This window comes from Cucurbita pepo, chromosome 3 (genome assembly GCF_057944985.1).
Source record: "Cucurbita pepo subsp. pepo isolate OVF chromosome 3, ASM5794498v1, whole genome shotgun sequence".
NCBI classification, from domain to species: Eukaryota; Viridiplantae; Streptophyta; class Magnoliopsida; order Cucurbitales; family Cucurbitaceae; genus Cucurbita; species Cucurbita pepo.
The window spans coordinates 14578944-14597714 of NC_141800.1; the positions used below are offsets into that span (position 1 = coordinate 14578944).

The 18771-nt window shown below is 37.2% G+C and overlaps 2 protein-coding genes across 3 annotated transcripts; one reads left to right on the forward strand and one right to left on the reverse strand.

The window, feature by feature from the left end:
- Positions 1-5239: 5239 nt before the first annotated feature.
- On the forward strand, positions 5240-13536 carry LOC111790452 (uncharacterized). The gene is made up of 5 exons (XM_023671347.2): positions 5240-6600; positions 10219-10790; positions 10883-11102; positions 11529-12935; positions 13021-13536. Exons 1-4 carry the CDS (start codon positions 5359-5361, stop codon positions 12876-12878), a joined length of 3384 nt encoding a protein of 1127 aa, XP_023527115.2. The 5' UTR covers positions 5240-5358; the 3' UTR covers positions 12879-12935; positions 13021-13536.
- Positions 13537-14954: 1418 nt separating this feature from the next.
- On the reverse strand, positions 14955-18278 carry LOC111789974 (uncharacterized). Of its 2 annotated transcripts, none has more exons than XM_023670717.2 (6): positions 17841-18277; positions 16834-17086; positions 16689-16725; positions 16338-16443; positions 15559-15669; positions 14955-15400 (listed from the first exon to the last, which is right to left on the reverse strand). In XM_023670717.2, the coding sequence occupies exons 1-6, from the start codon at positions 18069-18071 to the stop codon at positions 15284-15286; spliced, it is 855 nt and encodes a 284-aa protein (XP_023526485.2). In that variant the 5' UTR covers positions 18072-18277; the 3' UTR covers positions 14955-15283. The 2 variants fall into 2 exon arrangements, with proteins under 2 accessions (XP_023526485.2, XP_023526487.2); XM_023670719.2 differs by having other exon boundaries at positions 15333-15421; positions 17841-18278.
- Positions 18279-18771: the final 493 nt, after the last annotated feature.

The following is an 18771-nucleotide window of genomic DNA, read 5'->3' on the forward strand; positions in this document are numbered from 1 at the left end:
ATTTCTCTTCTTCAAATTTTGTGACAAATGATGAGTGTGGTCCAATTGTATGTATATATATATATATATATATATATATATATATATATATATATATATTTATTTATATATATTAAAACTTGCATCCAAAGTTCAAGACATTGACAAAATTCTCTAGATCCAAGATCCGAATACTTATGGTTTATATATATATATATATTATATAATATGATTTAATGAATTAAAATTACTGCATTTATGGCAACATAGGATAAAAAAAATAACCCTAAGTGGCCATCTATATAATATGTATTTGAGGAATCCATATAAATTTATGTAAGCGCATCCGATCACATGAAACTAAGACTCCTTTAGACTAAAGATAGTCGCTCCTGTTTTCTAATTATTCATCTAATATTAATAAGAATAATATTTGCTTTAACAAAATAAGATTCCACGTCGATTGGAGAGGAGAACGAAACATTTCTTATAAGGGTGTAGAAACTTCTCCCTAGTAGTGCGTTTTAACATTGTGAGGCTAACGGCGATATGTAACAGACCCGTTTTAACAAATGGTATCAGAGCTAGTCATTAAACGGTGTGAGACATGAGTCGGAGTAGACCCTCTCTATAGTAGATCCATTTTAAAATCGTGAAACTGACGTCGATACGTAACAGGTCAATACCATTATAAATGGTGAAATTTATGAACTAAAATACCGTTAAAGTTTGCACCTTATTGCAAAAAAAATATGCTTTAACTTTTTCATAAATTTTAATAAGGTCTATTCTTTAACATTATTAAAAATTTTATGGGTCGACTATTTTTTTAGACCAAATTTAATGGTATTTTTATTAATTTAGCGGAATTTTTTTAAATGGGTGTTTGAGGAGACATGTTATATTATATATTATTAATTAAGTAAAAATAATAATTAAATATAACAAAAATTCTAAATATTTGAGGGGTTATTTAAATAATGAGGTATGATGGGAAGGGAGTCAAAATTGTCTATGGCTGCATGTGATTGATACAATGATAGATCTCTCATGGTTTGTAAGATAAGTCAAAAGGGGTTGTGAAAAATAATTATAATTAGTTTAATTAAAGAAATTATTATTTATTTATTTATTTATTTATTGGTTTAGGTTCGATTAATTATTTAATGTGTTGGGTTGACAATATAAAAATAAATTTAGGTAATCTCATCCATTTGGCATATACGCATGTTCTCTTTCTTTATCAAACCCTAATTCAGCAATCCCATATGTGCGAAAAATCCTCTCTCGAGGAGCCAGCATTTCGGAACCGCCCCAGAACGTGGTTGAAAACACATCGGTGTAACAAATTCAGCTCCCGACCATCGAATTGGAGCATTCCCCACCACAATGCCAAAAAATCCACTCCTGGGAAACTGGCATTTTGGAACCGTCCCACAATGCATACATACATATATATATATATATATAAATATAATATTAAAGAGTTAATTTTAGGAGAGTGAAGGGATAATGGATTCACATGCTTTAATACAAGATTTATTTCAACCTAAATATTAAATTCGGGTTACTCACATGGAATTTATTATAAGATTACTCTTTTTTATGGTCATATAATATGGAGTATTATATATATTTTTTTTTTTTTTGTCAAAAATAAAAAATAAAAAGAAAAGCTAAATTATTTTAGTCATAATTTATTTAAAATAAAATTTATCCTTTTTCAAAATTAATATCCTCGTTATGGATCCTAAAGATGGGCCTAGGCCCATGAGCCCAATACACCTTTTTGGGCTAGATCTATACATTCCATAATGCCCAATTGTAAAAGAAGACTGATATATATATATATATATATATATATATATATATATATATATATATATATAAATGTGTATTAAAATTTTCATCTATTTTATTGAAAATAGAAACTCATATTCACAATTAAAACCATGAGTCTTTAGGACCATAAATGAAAAAAAGTGTTCTTAACGACTTCGTACATTGAAAATTTAGATGCACTGAATTATAGTGCCCATGTCATATGGAAAAATTTTAAGAAACCAAGATCGGTAACATAGGATAGTCTGACATGACTACTGAGTTTCTATCGTGTGTAGAAACAGGTCAAAGGCAGAGGTCGTGATTTCGTAACTGGTTATGAGAGGAGACTAGGAACTATATGGGTAGTTACCTCATGATGAGTGCTTTTATCGTGTGTGGAAATGGTCAGGAGCCCCCTAAATAGGTTTCCTGCACTGTAAACCATACAGGTAAATTGAGTAGATGGTCGGGACGTAAGATCACTCCTCAACATTGACTTTATGGTGGTTTCTACAGAGGGATTGTCGGTTAACCTTTTACATTGATGTTTAGAAAGTGACACCGTATTGTCTTTTGAGATATGACAATGTTGCGCTTCAATTAAGGATGCCAATTATTCACTTTTATGCTTACTAAAAGTATGAAAATAGAAAAGTCAGCTCACTTAGAGACACTTAGAGATGAGATACGTCGTCTGGTAAATTCGTAACACTGAAACTCGATGAACAACTTCTAGACCCTTATTTGGTCAGTGACAAGTAAGATAACCGCTCAGAAATTCAAAGAATTTAGAGAAAAGCACATGAAAATTTACTAGGAATATGGAGGTGATGAGATCTTATAATTAGACTGTTTAATGAGGATGCAAACCGAGCTCCGATGGATGCAAACTTTGTTGATATGAGATTCTACATTGATTAGAGACAGAAATGAGGGTTAGTGAGGATGTTGGGCTCCAAAAGGGGTAGATTGTGAGATCCCACATCAGTTGGAGAGGAGAACGAAACATTCCTTATAAATGTGTGGAAACCACTCCGTAGCACACGCGTTTTCAAAAACCGAAAGTAAAAGTTCAAAGAGGACAATATCTGCCGGTGGTGAGCTTGGGCCTTGGGCTATTACTGTTGGAGTCCCACATTGGCTAATTTTCGAAAAAATCATGATATTAGTAAAGGACACTATCTCGATAAGCCATAAAAGTTTATGTTTAAACTAGACAATTTTATACCATTTTGGAGGGTCGGTTCTTCCTACCATGCTTAAAATAGTTATGACCTGACATAGGTATAGCCAATGTCTATTTCTTAAGGGAGGAACATGAAGCTATATACAAGCTAATGAGATCATGAGCAATTTTGTGGCTAATAACTGGATTCTCTCCTAAATATTCAAGGTTCGAAAAAAATGAAACAGAAATTTAACACGTTGATGCAATTTAACGTTGAACACAAACAAAAACAATTAATTACTGATGAAGTTTAACGTTCATCATTCATTAATTAATTAGTGTTGTGCAAAAAGCCCTACAAAAGGAGCTTGAAGCCATCGAGAAGAACAAGACGTGCCCTACAAAAGGAGCTTGAAGCCATCGAGAAGAACAAGACGTGGGCACTCATTGACTTACCATTTGGTCACAAGTCCATTAGTTTGAAGTGGGTGTTTAAGTAAACAAAGAACAGTGAAGAAAGCGTCATCAAGCACAAAGCAAAACTCGTGGCAAAAGGTTACGTGCAACGACAATAAGTTGATTTTGAGGAGGTATTTACACTAGTGGATACACTCGACACTGTGAGGTTAATTTCCTTCACAGCTCAACAAAGAGGGTAATTCATCACTTGGACATTAAATCAAATTCCTAAATGGCGACTCCAAGAAGAAGTGTACATTATCCAAATTGAAGGTTTGGTCATCAAAACCGAAGAGCACAAAGTGGACAAATTTTTAAAGGCCCTCTACGATTTATGATAAACATTGAGAACGTGGAACATATGCTTGTACAATAGCTTGAAGTGTTGCTCGAAGGAGCAAATAGTGTATACAAGAAGTCATGGAGCTGAAGTACTCATAGTTGGCATGTACGTTGACAACTTGATCATTACTGGTACAAGTGTAGAGCATCAACGAGTTCAAGCAACAAATCGTGACAGAATTTGTGATGACTTACCTCTGGTTACTCATGTACTACTTCGATATTGAGGGGGACAAGAAAAAAGATTGCATCATGTTAAAGCAATCGACCTATGCTGAAAGGTGCTGCAAAAATTTAAGATGGTAGAGTGCAACTCGGCCAAGTAGCACATGGAAACAAAGTTACAGCTCGAGAAAGACGCTGAAAGAAGCTTAGTGAACTCCACCAAGTATAGATACGTCATCAGAAGTTTGAGGTACTTGATTCATACTCGTCCAAATCTTTCATATGTTGTAAGAATGGTGAGTAGATACATAGAGAAATATGCTATGATGCGTTATCAAGTGGTCAAACACATTCTCTGCTATGTGAAGAGAACCACAAGCTACAGACTAAAGTATCAGAGAGGGCGAGGACTTGATGAACTCGTCGGTTTTACCAAAAGTGATTTAGCCGGAGACATCGACAATGGGAAAAACACCAAAGGAATGATGTTGTATCTCGATAAAAACTTGGGACTTGACAATCTAAAAAACAACCAGTTGTGACACTATCTTCCTATGAGACCGAGTTCATGGCAACAATTGTGGCGTTGTGTTAAGCATTGTGGCTGAGAAACATGTTGAGCCAAGTGACCAGAAGTGAACTAAAGTTAGTAATTCACTATGTCAATAACAAATTTGTTATTGCATTGACAAAGAATCCAGTATTTCACGAACGCAACAAACACATAAGAAATGTTTCGTTTTCCTATCTAATTGATGTGAGATTTTACAATCCACCCCCTTGGGGGCCAGCGTTCTCGCTGACACACCGTCTAGTGTCTAACTCTAATACTATTTGTAATAACCAAAACCGAACCTTGAGGGGAAGCCAAAGAAGAACAATATATCGGTAGGCTTAGAGAAGTTAAAATTAGATATGTCTATAATTCAACCGGAAGTGTTATGTTATAGATTGAAGTAGACGAGAAAAAAGAAACGAAAGAGAGAAGTGACGAGACAGAGTTAGGGTATTAATGTAATTTTACGAATATTTAATAATATTAAATTAAACAAGTTACAAATAATTATATCTTATATACCAACCGTAATAATATTTTTTTAATATTTTTCCAAGCTTAAAGGTAATTAGAGGTATTACTTAAAAAAAAAAAAAAAAAAAAAAAAAAAAAAAAAAAATATATATATTTTTAATCCAAAAGACTGAAGTCCACAGGAAACAGGTGGCCCCACTGGAAAAGAGATCGGACGGATGCAATTCGTCCGAACACGTCAGGTTTAGACAGAATTAATCCTCCAACGAAGGCAACGTCCGTCTTCCGTTGGCGCTGACGCGCACTTCGGGGCTCTCTCACAAACTCTCCCGACGCTCCTCCTCCGCCTCCTCCTCCTCCTCCTCCTCCTCCTCCTCCTCCGTCTGTCAAAATGATACCACCGGAGCTTCAGTCCCGCTCGTATCGCCCTTACATCTCCGCCTCTACTAGCGCCCCTTCCTTCTCCTCCATCAGCAATGGCAGCCCCTACGACCAAAACCCTAGTGTTTTCGATCGTCACGCTTCTTCTTCTTCCTCTTCAGCTTCCTCTTCCTCCAGATCTTTCAAGAATTCTCGATTCACCCCTTCTTCCTTCATCTACAACTCTCGAATTGCCATTGCGCTTGTCCCTTCTGCTCTCTTCCTTCTCGACCTTGGCGGCACCCCCGTTATTGCGACATTGACTCTTGGCCTTATGATTTCTTATATCCTTGATTCTCTCAATTTCAAGCCTGGTGCGTTTTTTGGTGTTTGGTTTTCTCTTATTTTTTCCCAGATTGCATTCTTCTTCAGCTCCTCTCTTAATCTCACTTTTAACTCTATTCCTCTCACAATCCTCGCGGCTTTCCTTTGCGCCGAGACCAATTTCTTGATTGGCGCCTGGGCCTCGCTTCAGTTTAAGTGGATTCAGATCGAAAACCCTTCTATCGTTCTTGCTCTCGAACGCCTCTTGTTTGCTTGTGTGCCGTTTGCTGCTTCGGCTCTGTTTACTTGGGCGACCATTTCGGCCGTTGGTATGCTCAATGCTTCTTATTATTATATGATCTTCAATTGTATCTTCTACTGGCTTTATTCCATTCCTCGCCTTTCGTCATTCAAGAACAAGCAAGAAGCGAAGTTTCATGGTGGAGAGATCCCTGATGATAATTTGATACTTGGTCCTTTGGAGAGCTGCGTTCAGACCTTGAATCTTTTGTTTCTCCCTCTGCTTTTCCACATTGCATCTCATCATTCGGTGGTTCTTTCTTCCGCTGCTTCCATTTGTGATTTGCTGCTTCTATTTTTCATTCCATTTGTCTTTCAATTGTATGCGTCGACGAGGGGTGCACTTTGGTGGGTCTCTAAAAATGCCAATCAAATACACAGTATTCGGGTTGTCAATGGCGCGGTTGCTTTAGTTGTTGTAGTTGTCTGTTTGGAAATTAGAGTTGTTTTCCACTCCTTTGGGCGATATATTCAGGTGCCACCGCCGTTTAATTACCTTCTTGTTACTATAACAATGCTCGGAGGGGCAGGTGGAGCAGGTGCTTACGTTATGGGTATGATTTCGGATGCTTTTAGTACGGTGGTGTTCACTGCTTTGGCTGTGATAGTTAGTGCTGCCGGAGCAATTGTAGTGGGATTTCCAGTAATGGTACGTCATTAACTTTCTATGATTTGAATATGTTGCATTTTTGTAAACTGGATACTGGGATGAATTATATTGCACGTTTTGTGGTTTCAGTGCATATATTGCTCCATCTTGTTATGTAAACTCTACTCGGCAGTATGTTTGTTATGTAGATTTTTGGTCGAGATATATCAGTTCGATGGTGGATATAGTTCTTCTTATCCTTTGCCTGATAAGTTGAGCTGTCGTTTCTTGAGGCAGGAAGCAGGAATTGATCTAGTATTGTTATTGTTTTTACTTTTTTGTAAGAATCAAACCGAGCAGGGGGTTCTTCAAATATTTCTCTCAGGGGATACAATGTATCAGTGAATGAGTTGAGCCATTACATTCTCAAATTTGAGAGCTTTTTATAACTATGCGAGGATAAGTCAGTTAGATCCTACCTCGTGTCATGTTGTTTTAGTATAGGGCAATGGATTTATACTGTTGTTTATTGGTTTTTTCAGAGGGCATGTTTCCATTCAAAAATTTATGACAATCGTATGAGTCAAGTTACTGGACAAATTCTATCCCTTTATGAGTAATTGTGGATTACTTATCTATCATGTTTCTTATCCAAAAAAAAAAAAAACCATCATTATTTCATTCATCACCTGGTTTAAGGCTGGTCTCTCCATAATAGTGGTCACATTTTTTGTCAATTCCCTGGTTCCAGCTCTGTCGATTAATCATGCCCCCTTTGACTCCCTTTTGACCCAAATTTGGTTTACATCATTTGGAAAGTTCAGATGCTATCGAAGGTGTGAAAGCTTCTTTTTGGGTGTGCATTCAAGGGAAGTTGAATAACGAACCTGTGCCTCTTCTTTTCTCCTAGCTGGTGTGTTGTGTGTAAAGGAGGTTTGGAAAATAAAGTTCATCTCCTTCTCCATTGTGCCTTCTCTCGAGACATTTGGGCCAGATTATTTTAGCCCTTTGGCATTCATTTGAGTTTTCCGAATAGAAACAACAGGGGTCTTTTCCAGCTAGTCTACGGGAACCCAAGAGCAAGCTTGTGTTTTGTGGTTTAATGTTATGTTTACATTTTGGAGGATTTGGTTCTAGAGAAATTATAGGGTCTTCAAAGAGAGAGTCTGGAAGAGTTTGAGGTTCAATGTATCTGTTTGTCCCCATTTGGTGTTGTCTTTCAATTTTTTTTTTTTTTTTTTTCATATTTATGACGGCATACATATCATGATCAATTGGGCCTCTATTGTAAACCCCTTTGATCTTATGGGGATATCTCATGTTCCTCTTTTTTTGCAAGGCCTCTTTCTTCAATATAGTCTCCATTTCTTATCACAAAAAAAAAAAAAAAAAAAAAAAAAAAAAACATAGGAATATTTCTCTTATTGCTAAGTAGGTTTCCAATTACTAACAATCATGAGAAGGGTATGTTTACAAAAGAATTTCTTCCCAAAGTGGGGGTGGTCTAAGGCATATGAATATTTCTCTTTTTGCTAAGTATGTTTGGAAATTCTTCAATAATTCTTATTCTTTATGGAGAAGGTTGGTAGTTAGTATTCCTGGCCCAAGTGTTTTTGGTTGGCATACTACTGGAAGAAAAAAATTTATCTTAGAATGTCTTGCATCCAATGTGGAATCTCTTGCGTGCTTCAAATTATGGAATGGTAAAAGGATTCGTTTTTAGCATGATCCTTGGTTAAGAGATTCCCCTTTGAAGTCTTGCTTCCCTCGGTTATTTAATTTCTCTTCATTTCCTAATGGCTCAGCTTTGGAGTTTTGTGTTATTCAATATCTTTCCATGGAACATAGTTAATAGAAGGCTAGTAAAGGACGAGGAAATAGATGATTTGGGATCTCTATTGGAAGAACTATGTACACAAATATTGGGAGCATTGAATATACCGACGTTTTTTCAGTTAAATCATTGACAAGACAATTGATTCATCTTTTCCGATGCAAAATCTATTTTCAGCAATATGGAAATCCAAAAGTCCTAAATGCTGCTGAGGTGCTTCAATGGAAACTTCCCTCTACACTGCTTATGCCTTGTTTTCTCCTTGCTATGTGGATGGTAGTTGATTAATCACGTCTTCTTTGGGTGTTGTTAGTCTTTGGAATGCTGGTATAAACTCTTCAATCTGTTCAAATTGTAGTGTGCGTTCTCTAATAACACCAAGAATAATGTTATTCAACTTCTCATTGGGTTATTTCTTGGAACAAAAAAAGAAAAAAGAAAAAAACCTTAAAAGAGAAAGTAAAGTCCAAAAAAGATTATGCTTTTGCGTGACAAGTTTTACTTTGGAGAGTTAATAGCTTGGATCATGTTCAAAGACTCTTTTCCTTCATCTTGCTCCTACAATGGTGCATTTTCTGCAGGAGGATCTGAATCATTTGCTGTGGGATTGCCAGTTTGCGAACTATGTTTGGGTCGTTGGTAAAGGTCATTTGGTGTGAGTGGGGCTCACAAATAGAAATGGGTGGTCTTTGGTGGAGGAGGTGCTTTTGTATCCTCCCTTTAGGGAGACGAGCAAAGTGTTATTCCAAGCTAATTTATTTGCTATGTAGTGGAGTATTTGTCTTGAGTAAAGCAATAGGATGTTCAAAGAGGTTGAGAAATTGGGGGAGGAGGTTTGCTAGGAGAAGTTTAAGGCTTCTCTGTGCGTTAGTCACTAAACTGTTTTGTAATTATGACATTTTTCTCGTTCTTTTGGATTGGATTGTTTTCCATATTTCGTGTTGGACTCTACTATTTTTTAGGGTTTTTTTTTTTGTATGACCTTGTATTCTTTCATTCTTTTTTATGAAAATTCAGTTTCTTGTTTTAAAAAAAAACTGAAAAGTAAAAGATGAATGAAGGAAAATGTGACGTGAGGATTCACCATCCATCCCACAAAAGCATCAAACCTATGGGGATAAGATCGAGTAAGAGAACGTTTTCTGTAGTTTATAGGTAGTATTGAGACTTCTATAGGAAAGCGATCAAATAAACATCTCAACTTCCTTAGGGTTTTTGAGTTTCCAAATAAGGTTCACCAAGGGGGTTCTGAAATGGAGTTTAGACTTAGTGAGGTGCATGAAAGTTGAACTGGAGGAGAATGTATCTTTAGACTCTAAGAACTGAATAATCTTGTCTTGGCCCTCTTTTAGTCTGAGCAAATCATGCTTTTCAATAAACATGACCAACTGGCTAGTTCTCCATCAAAAAATCTTATTCTCACCCCAAATCCTGAACTTGGTGCTCAACATTCCCACTCGATGCTATGAAGGAGCTGTTTAGACGAAGGAGCATAGATATCGAGGAACAGTGAGGAGAAAGGGGCTGAATCAGCCCAGGCATTTTCCATTGAAGTTTGTAATATTGAAGAATTGTGGGTATTGTTGTTATTCGTTCAAAGAATTCTTTTATCTTTTTTGGCATTACCTTGAAACATTGGAACTCATCCTATGAGTTTTCTCCATTCTTTTTCCTTGCATTTGGTGTTTGATTACCAAACTTATGCTTTTTTCCTTCTTATTCTATAGCAGCGCCCCTGGATTTTTTCCCTCCTGCAATGTGTGAAACTTCTATTCTGTTGTCACTCTCATGAGATATTGTGTATTTGACATACATTCCTTGTTTGTTACCCGTTTATCTTGCAGTTCCTCCCACTACCATCTGTGGCTGGCTTTTATCTGGCTCGGTTCTTTACAAGGAAGAGCTTGCCATCTTACTTTGCTTTTGTTGTGCTGGGGAGCTTGATGATCATGTGGTTTGTGATGCATAATTACTGGGATCTAAATATTTGGCTGGCTGGCATGTCCCTCAAGTCTTTCTGTAAACTCATTGTTGCTGATGTGGTCCTCGCCTTGGCTGTTCCTGGTCTAGCTATATTACCGTCAAAACTTCAGTTTTTGACGGAAGCCTGTTTGATTGGACATGCCGTACTACTATGTCATATTGAGAACCGTTTTCTAAGTTACACCAGCATATATTATTATGGTCTTGAGGATGATGTGGTTTATCCAAGCTATATGGTTATTATGACCACATTCGTTGGCTTGGTCCTGGTACGCAGGCTATCTGTTGATAACAGAATTGGGCCAAAGGCAGTTTGGGTTCTCACTTGCCTGTATGCTTCAAAGCTGGCAATGCTGTTTATTGCTTCCAAATCTGTTGTATGGGTGTCAGCTATTCTCTTACTGTCTGTTTCACCCCCATTGCTCCTTTACAAGTAATATAACGAACTTGTTCTTACAGATTTTTTTCTAGATTCCATTAACCTTCATACTATTAAGACTTCAACTTTCAATCGGGATCTTACAGGGATAAATCAAGAACATCCTCCAAAATGAAGGCTTGGCAAGGTTATGCACATGCTGGAGTGGTTGCTTTATCGGTGTGGTTTTTCCGTGAAACAATATTTGAAGTCCTGCAGTGGTTCATCGGTAGGCCCCCATCAGATGGTTTGCTTTTAGGGTGCTGTATTTTTATGGCAGGGTTGGCTTGCATACCAATAGTTGCTCTCCACTTTCCCCATGTCCTGGTATTTATGTCTTATTTATTACCTTCTTTTCTGTTTACTTTGTTGTCAACTTGAACTTTTAAATTTCAAATGTCTAAACAATGACTCAGTTTGATGTTCCTGAAGAACATCAATCAATCAAATAATTATGTTCTTAACTTGCAATCGTAAGACTGTTATTACTGGGTATGAGTTCAACAACCATATTCTCCAAAGTCCCACTAGTTAATTCTATCATAATCATTTTTGTTGTGCTTTGCTATTTGTGTAAACCATTTGTGAGTTTCTTCAAAGCTCTCTGAAGTTTCATAATTGGAAAAGAACCGTTTCCTTTATTAGGGGAAAAAAAAAACTTTTTACTTTCTCTTGAGCTGTTTGCCAATTTATTTTTCTAGGATTTGACATACACTAGTGAACTAATGGCCATTTTCTACTTATCTTTTGCAGTTAGCAAAGAGATGCTTAGTGCTAGTTGTGGCAACTGGTTTGCTATTTATCATGATGCAGCCACCAATTCCCTTGTCTTGGACATACCGTTCTGAACTTATTAAAGCCGCCCGCCAGTCTTCTGATGATATTTCCATCTATGGGTTTGTTGCCTCAAAACCTACCTGGCCATCTTGGCTGCTTATTTTAGCAATTCTGCTCACTCTTTCAGCTATTACATCCATAATACCCATTAAATATATTGCCGAGTTGAGAGTATTTTACTCCATAGCTATGGGTATTGCACTTGGCATTTACATATCTGCCGAGTACTTCCTTCAGGCAGCGGTCCTTCATATCCTTATAGTTGTCACCATGGTTTGTGCTTCGGTGTTTGTGGTGTTCACTCATTTTCCATCTGCTTCAAGCACCAGGGTCTTACCTTGGGTGTTTGCGTTGCTTGTTGCATTATTCCCTGTGACATATCTTTTGGAAGGGCAAGTAAGGTTAAAAAGCCTTTTAGGAGATGACAGCGTTAGTGATATGGGAGAGGAAGAGCAGATGATCACAACACTATTAGCAGTTGAAGGAGCAAGGACATCGCTGCTTGGCCTTTATGCAGCAATCTTTATGCTAATTGCATTGGAGATAAAGTTCGAACTTGCGTCTCTCATGCGAGAGAAAACTTCTGAAAGGGGTGGAATGAGGCACACACGATCTGGTGAAAGTAGCATTGGTAGTCTTAACACAAGAACAAGATTTATGCAACAACGGCGGGCTTCTTCATTGTCAACATTCACCATCAAGCGAATGACGGCTGAAGGAGCATGGATGCCAGCAGTTGGCAATGTTGCTACAGTTATGTGTTTTGCTATATGCTTAATTTTGAATGTTAATCTCACAGGTGGTTCAAACTACGCTATATTTTTTCTCGCTCCGATCCTACTGCTTTTGAACCAGGACTCAGATTTTGTTGCTGGATTTGGGGACAAGCAAAGATATTTCCCTGTTACCATAGTGATATCAGCATACTTGGTCCTCACTGCAATGTACAACATAGGGGAAGATGTTTGGCATGGAAATGCTGGATGGGGTCTGGATATTGGTGGACCAGATTGGATATTTGCTGTTAAAAACTTGGCCCTTCTCGTCCTTACATTCCCAAGTCAGATCCTTTTCAACAGATTTGTATGGAGCTTTTCGAAGCATTCGGACTCGACGCCACTGCTAACATTGCCCCTTAATCTACCATCTGCCATCATGACAGATGTGCTTAAGGTTAGAATATTGGGGATTTTAGGAATTATTTATTCCTTGGCCCAATATATAATCTCCAGACAACAGTATATGTCTGGATTAAAGTATATTTAGCAGACTGTACTCTGTAGATTATGCGGTGCTTTTTTTCAAACAAGCGGTGCAATTAAGGTTTGTTCCTTCAGCCTTTGCTGCTTGTGGTATTTACTATTGCTTTTCCAAGTCCTTAATGATTTTATCTTTTTTCATTCTATAGGAGGCTAGTGATTTAGGAATATTCCCAATTGTCTAACCTCCTTGACGAATCAATGGTATCTGTTACGTTTATCGGCGCAGCGACATGTTTCAATTTTGATTGAGCATGTTGTATGATAACAACGTACTAGAATCTGGCCATGCATATTATGTCGGGGAATTTTGACGTGGAGCTCCACTAGGTTCTCGATTTATCACCTTGACCTCTGGTGATTGATCGATCGATCCTTATCATGGGAAACTGAATTTTGTTTCATGTAGAACACATACGATGCCATCTTACTGCATGTTTATTTGCATTAGAATTGTTCGCTCAGCACACATGGTTCAATTCACCATGTTCTTTCTTCTTGGTTAGTTCTAGGATGATGACCCTACATTTTTCAAGGAATAGTGACCAAACTCTTGCAATTTTCCTTTCAGTTGCCTTGCAAAAGAAAATAATAAATATAGTAATGTAATTTGTATTACTGTAGCCGCTGTTTAAGAAAGGAGGCACCCTTTGTTTTGGTTTGTTTTTCTTATTTCAACTCTTCTTCCAATAGAATGCAAGAGAGCGATGCACGTCGTATGCACGTGTTCGATGCCTTCGTAGTAGTAATGTTCATGTAGTTTAGCCGTAGTGTGAGGCCATTATAACCTGCTTTAAGGATTTGCATCTGGATTATGAGTAATATAAGAAATGACCTGAGGAATAATTCATACGATCTTCTTTGATTTGATAGCTTTATTATGTTTATCCCCCGTTTGATTTGTTTTCATATTATGGACACTTGGTGGGATAAATACTTTACTGATTCTTTGCTGCACCTCTTATATCTAAGTACAACTATAGAAGTATACTTTTAATTATTACTTTGAAACTGTAATCGAATCTAATTTCAATCTCTGCCAGGAAATTTATAATACTTTAATTTTCTGTCTTTGATTAACATTTTCAAGAAGTCATATAATGTATTTTTTAATATAAGAAGGAATGTATGCAAGCGGTTACATATGCATCGTAGTGAAGTTTATGTTTACTATATTTTGATCCATGAGCAATGTTTAGGGTCGATTAAATCATGTGGGTTGACTGGTACTACATAAAAACAATTAGAAAGAGTTAAGCTAGTATAGGGGAATATGAAGTTGCCCACCTAAGAACTTACCTCAACAATTAGAAAGAGTTAAGCTAGTATAGGGGAATATGAAGTTGCCCACCTAAGATTCCTGGTGAAGTAGAGGGTACCACCTAGGGAGCTTTGGATTGCGCTTAGTGGAGAGCCTAACTTGTGAGGCTTATTAGGGAGTCTGTTAGGACCATTGAAGGTGCACCAACCAACGCTCAATAATAAACATTATGAAATCTATTGAGTTGACCGTAGAAAGGCTGCTAATAAGAAGACTTGATTTATATATGTTAGATGACTCTAGAGACTTGGTTTAGATATGTTAGATGACTCTAGAGATCAAGACTTGATGAGAGCACCCCGTTCACCTATGTATAACATGTAAGAACTAAGATGAACTAAGGAGATTAGTAAAGTGGGTAAGTGCATCTAGAACTCTAAATAATCCCAAATTTAGAGTGACGATGTTTGTGTCACCACCCAATTTTAAAATTAAAATGCATGTAGAATAACATTTACGTCATCTTTTACATAAATTAATGTGACAACTAACATCTAAAATTGATTATATAAATAATATTAACAATGTCTTTTATTTGATAAGAATAAGTTAATTTTTTTATATAGTTATAAATAATATCATATACATCATCTAACGTTTACATTCTTTTTAAGTACAACAAAACAAGTAAATTTGAACATTAGACTTATGCCAATTACAATAAGCTCGTGTTGGCAGCAATCATATCAATTTTTATCATATATATTTCCTTAAACAAATAAAGTTGAAAGATACTTTTTAGAACAAATTGCAAAATTTACGTGTAGATGAACGGATAAAAAATATATTAAGATAAGAATCATATCTCAAACGCGAGTTACTTCTTGTAACCCAGCTATATTTTGACCATAATTCGTAAGAACATGAAGATAAGTAATCTTCTAATTCAGTAACATGGGCAGGAGGAGTCTGATTTCTACCACAGAACTTCTCTAAGAGAGTTATTTCCCTGTAAAAGCTTATACCACTAACCTTATTGAATATTGCGTTACCAGCAACTAGAAAACCAGTAAAAGAAAGGTAGAGCGAGAAGAGGAGGGGTACGAGTATTAACCGTGTGATGGATATTTCAGATACATCTCTGAAGAGATTTAGCAGTCTTGGATTGGAACTAACGAAAGTTTGCCCCCATACGCATCAGGGAGCTGGCTCTCATCAATGTCGTCAAGCAGCGTGGATTTCAGCTTTTTGTCCTCCACAAAGCTTATCTACAAACAGGAAGTATAACTCTGTAGTTTTGAGTAATTAGTAAAACTACATTTTAACCACAGTCAAAGTTAGGATGGATGATCAAATTGATAGTAAATGATGTCCCCACTTATGCACACAAGAATCTGTTTCAGTAGAAATGCTATAGAAATTTTACCTTGCTCTTGGTTTTCTTGTCAATAAATGGGTAAACCATCTTCCATGCTGTCATGAATATGTAAGGGACGTGGACAATGTATAGCTTGCCCAGTCTCTCTGGGTAGCAGTCCTGTGATCAAAACAATCAAACTACTGTTACACTATTTGGTATGCAATTCTAATTCTATAATCTTACAGTTACAGTCTAAGTCCGCCGCTAGCCGATATTGTATTTTTTGAGCTTTTCCTTTTGAGCTTCTCCTCAAGGTTTTTAAAATGCGTTTGCTAGGGAGAGGTTTCCACACCCTTATAAAGAATGTTTCATCCCCTCCCCAACTGATGTGAGATCTAACAATCCACCTCCCTTCGAGGCCTAGCGTCCTCGCTGGCACACGTTCTCTTCTCCAGTCGATGTGGGACCACCAATCCACCTACCTTCGGGGCCAGCGTCTTTGCTGGCACACTGCTTCATGTCCACCCCATTCGGGGCTCAACCTCCTCACTGGCACATCACTCGGTGTCTAGCTCTGATATCATTTGTAACAGCTCAAGTTCACTGCTAACAGATATTATCCTGTTTGGGCTTTTCTTTTCGGGCTTCCCCTCAAGGTTTTTAACGCATGTACTAGGGAGAGGTTTCCACACCCTTATCCTCAAGGTTTTTAAAACGCATGTACTAGGGAGAGGTTTCCACACCCTTATAAAGAATGCTTCGTTCTCCTCTCCAACCGATGTGAGATCTCACACTTACTAACAGTGACACTATGTAAAGGATTCCTGAATGTTCAAATGTCAAACCTGCAAGATTGATAGAGCTGCTCGATATCCACGAATATCGCTATTAGAGTATCCCCATCCCTGAAGGTCACCAATACACACAAACTTTTCCTGCCCTCTTGGAATCCTGAAAGATAGAACAAATATGCCATAAATTATTTTCAACCTTTTTTTCTCACAAAATGAAAGAAAAATAACAATAATTCGTCATTGACTCTGGAATCTATGTTGTTAGAAGAAGTTAGGGGATAATCATAGTGAATGAAGACTTAAGCTTCTTCAAGATTTCCCCTTAAGTTACTTCAAGATACTATTTTCCATTGGAACCAACTAAAATGCAGGCAACTGAAGTGATAGAGGAGCATAAATTACCTGGAACATATTTTCTCTAAAGCAAAGATTACGAAACCTGCAAAAGGTTAAGATGATAAACTGAGAACCCTCATCTGTGATTTTAAATTAAATAAACATCATCAAATTTGGATTCACATCACATGAGTTCAGATTCATAACATACGAATAAACTCTTCTAAATTTCCTTGTTTGTGCCTGTTACCAAAGCCAACTACAATTGGACGTCCCTTCTTATCAACACCTTGCATGAACAACTTGTTGTGAGCGAGATTGGTTGATAGCTCAGACACTGATATAAATCCGTCAGGAATAGCTGATCTTCTCCAGCTCAAGTACTTCAGAAACATGGCAGAAGCCTTCTCTATATCCAAATCCCGAGCTCGTAAAAACCTTCGTAGCATGAAATCATCTACATCCTGCAAACATGATGCACAATGTCCAACATCCTTAAATAACAAAATCATCAAGGGTTATTCGCATGCACAAACTGTTCTTAAGTTATAGTAAATGGTAAAAAACAACATTAGCAAATACTCATCCACTGTGCAGCTTGAAACCAGCGACAATTGCAATTCATTCGATTATCCTTACATGTTCTTCAATGCCAAGAACAAATGGCTTGTTATTTTAGGTGGTATGCGTCTGGTAAAATTTACCCTCTCAATTCTCATAACAAATATCCCTACAAATGAATTACACACCACAGTTTCCATTTCACAGGATTTTTTTATTCTAATTGCTCTTGCTTTTCAGTGGGCCGATTCTAGTAAAAACAATGGCCAAATTAGTTGAAGAATAAAAGGAGGATTCAACCTCATGATTTAAAAAATACTTCATACGATGCAATAGCATGAGTTGCAGATTTGACGAATACATGAGCGCAAAAATATTGATCCAGTGGAAAGGTTGGACGGGGACCTGATGAGCAAAATCAATGTAGAATAACAGGAAAACAGACAAGATCGAATCCGACCACTGTATACAAGATGTAGTAAAAAATTTCTCGAGAAAAACAATCCTCCAGATCTTTCCATTAAGAACCAAAATTTTCAAAAGCAGCAAAAGCAACTGATTCTCAATGACAAAGCATCAATCGCAACAAAAGAAACGCAGGAAAGCGAAGTTCTCTCGATCTTATTCATACGAGTAAACTAAAAAGAAGTACGTAACCTTAGCAGAGGAATCTTCTCCTTCAACAAAAGCTCTCATGATCGCAAGCTTCTGTTTCTCAAGCTCATTGCTCTCCAAGCTATCATCAATCACAGGCGTCAGAGAACCAATTGGTTCTTCCACACACTCCTTGAACTCCTTTTCTTCCTCCTCCTCCTCCTCCTCCGTCCATTCCGACTTTTCCTTCGGCGTTGCGTTACGCTCTACAGACCTCGAAAGCCAAGTCGCCATGAAGGAAGGCAGAGTGCTGAGGGAGGAAAGAATGAGACTCTGTACTACAAGATCTCTCTCCTTCTGTCCGTCTCCATTTACAGTGGTTGAAGAAGAAGAAGAGAGCGAAAGGACAACTTTATTAAATGCGTGTTGTTACACGCGCCGCCTCCACCGTTTTAAGTTTTAACCGATTTTGCATCTTACAATCGCAGGGAATCGTCAACATGGTTCACTTTCATCCGACCTCTCCCCCACTCAAATAAAGTGCCCCTCCCTTAATTGAAGCTGACTCCTTTTCTTTTGGAGTCGATTCTATGACATAGCTAAGTTTAGGTGATATGGGAAAATCACTACCAGTGTAGCAAGATTAGGATTACCTTGTTGATCAAATATCTCAAGGCAAAAACATTGTTTGAGATTCAAATCACTCCACAAGTAAGATCGATCATATCTAACTTGAATGATTCTTGTTGTCAAATATCTCAAGGAAGGAACACTTGATTGAGATTCGAATCATTCCACAACCAAGATTGATCATGTCGAGCTTGAATGATTCTACATGTAATCTAAACTCTAGAATTGCAAAGAAACTTAGTCATTGGCGAAAGAGAGCACAAATGTTTCTTTTATTGAAAATATTTTCAAGTCTGCTGACAAATAGAACATACACGTTTTATATAGCCTAAAAAAATGAAACTATTAAAGACATTCAAAGAAT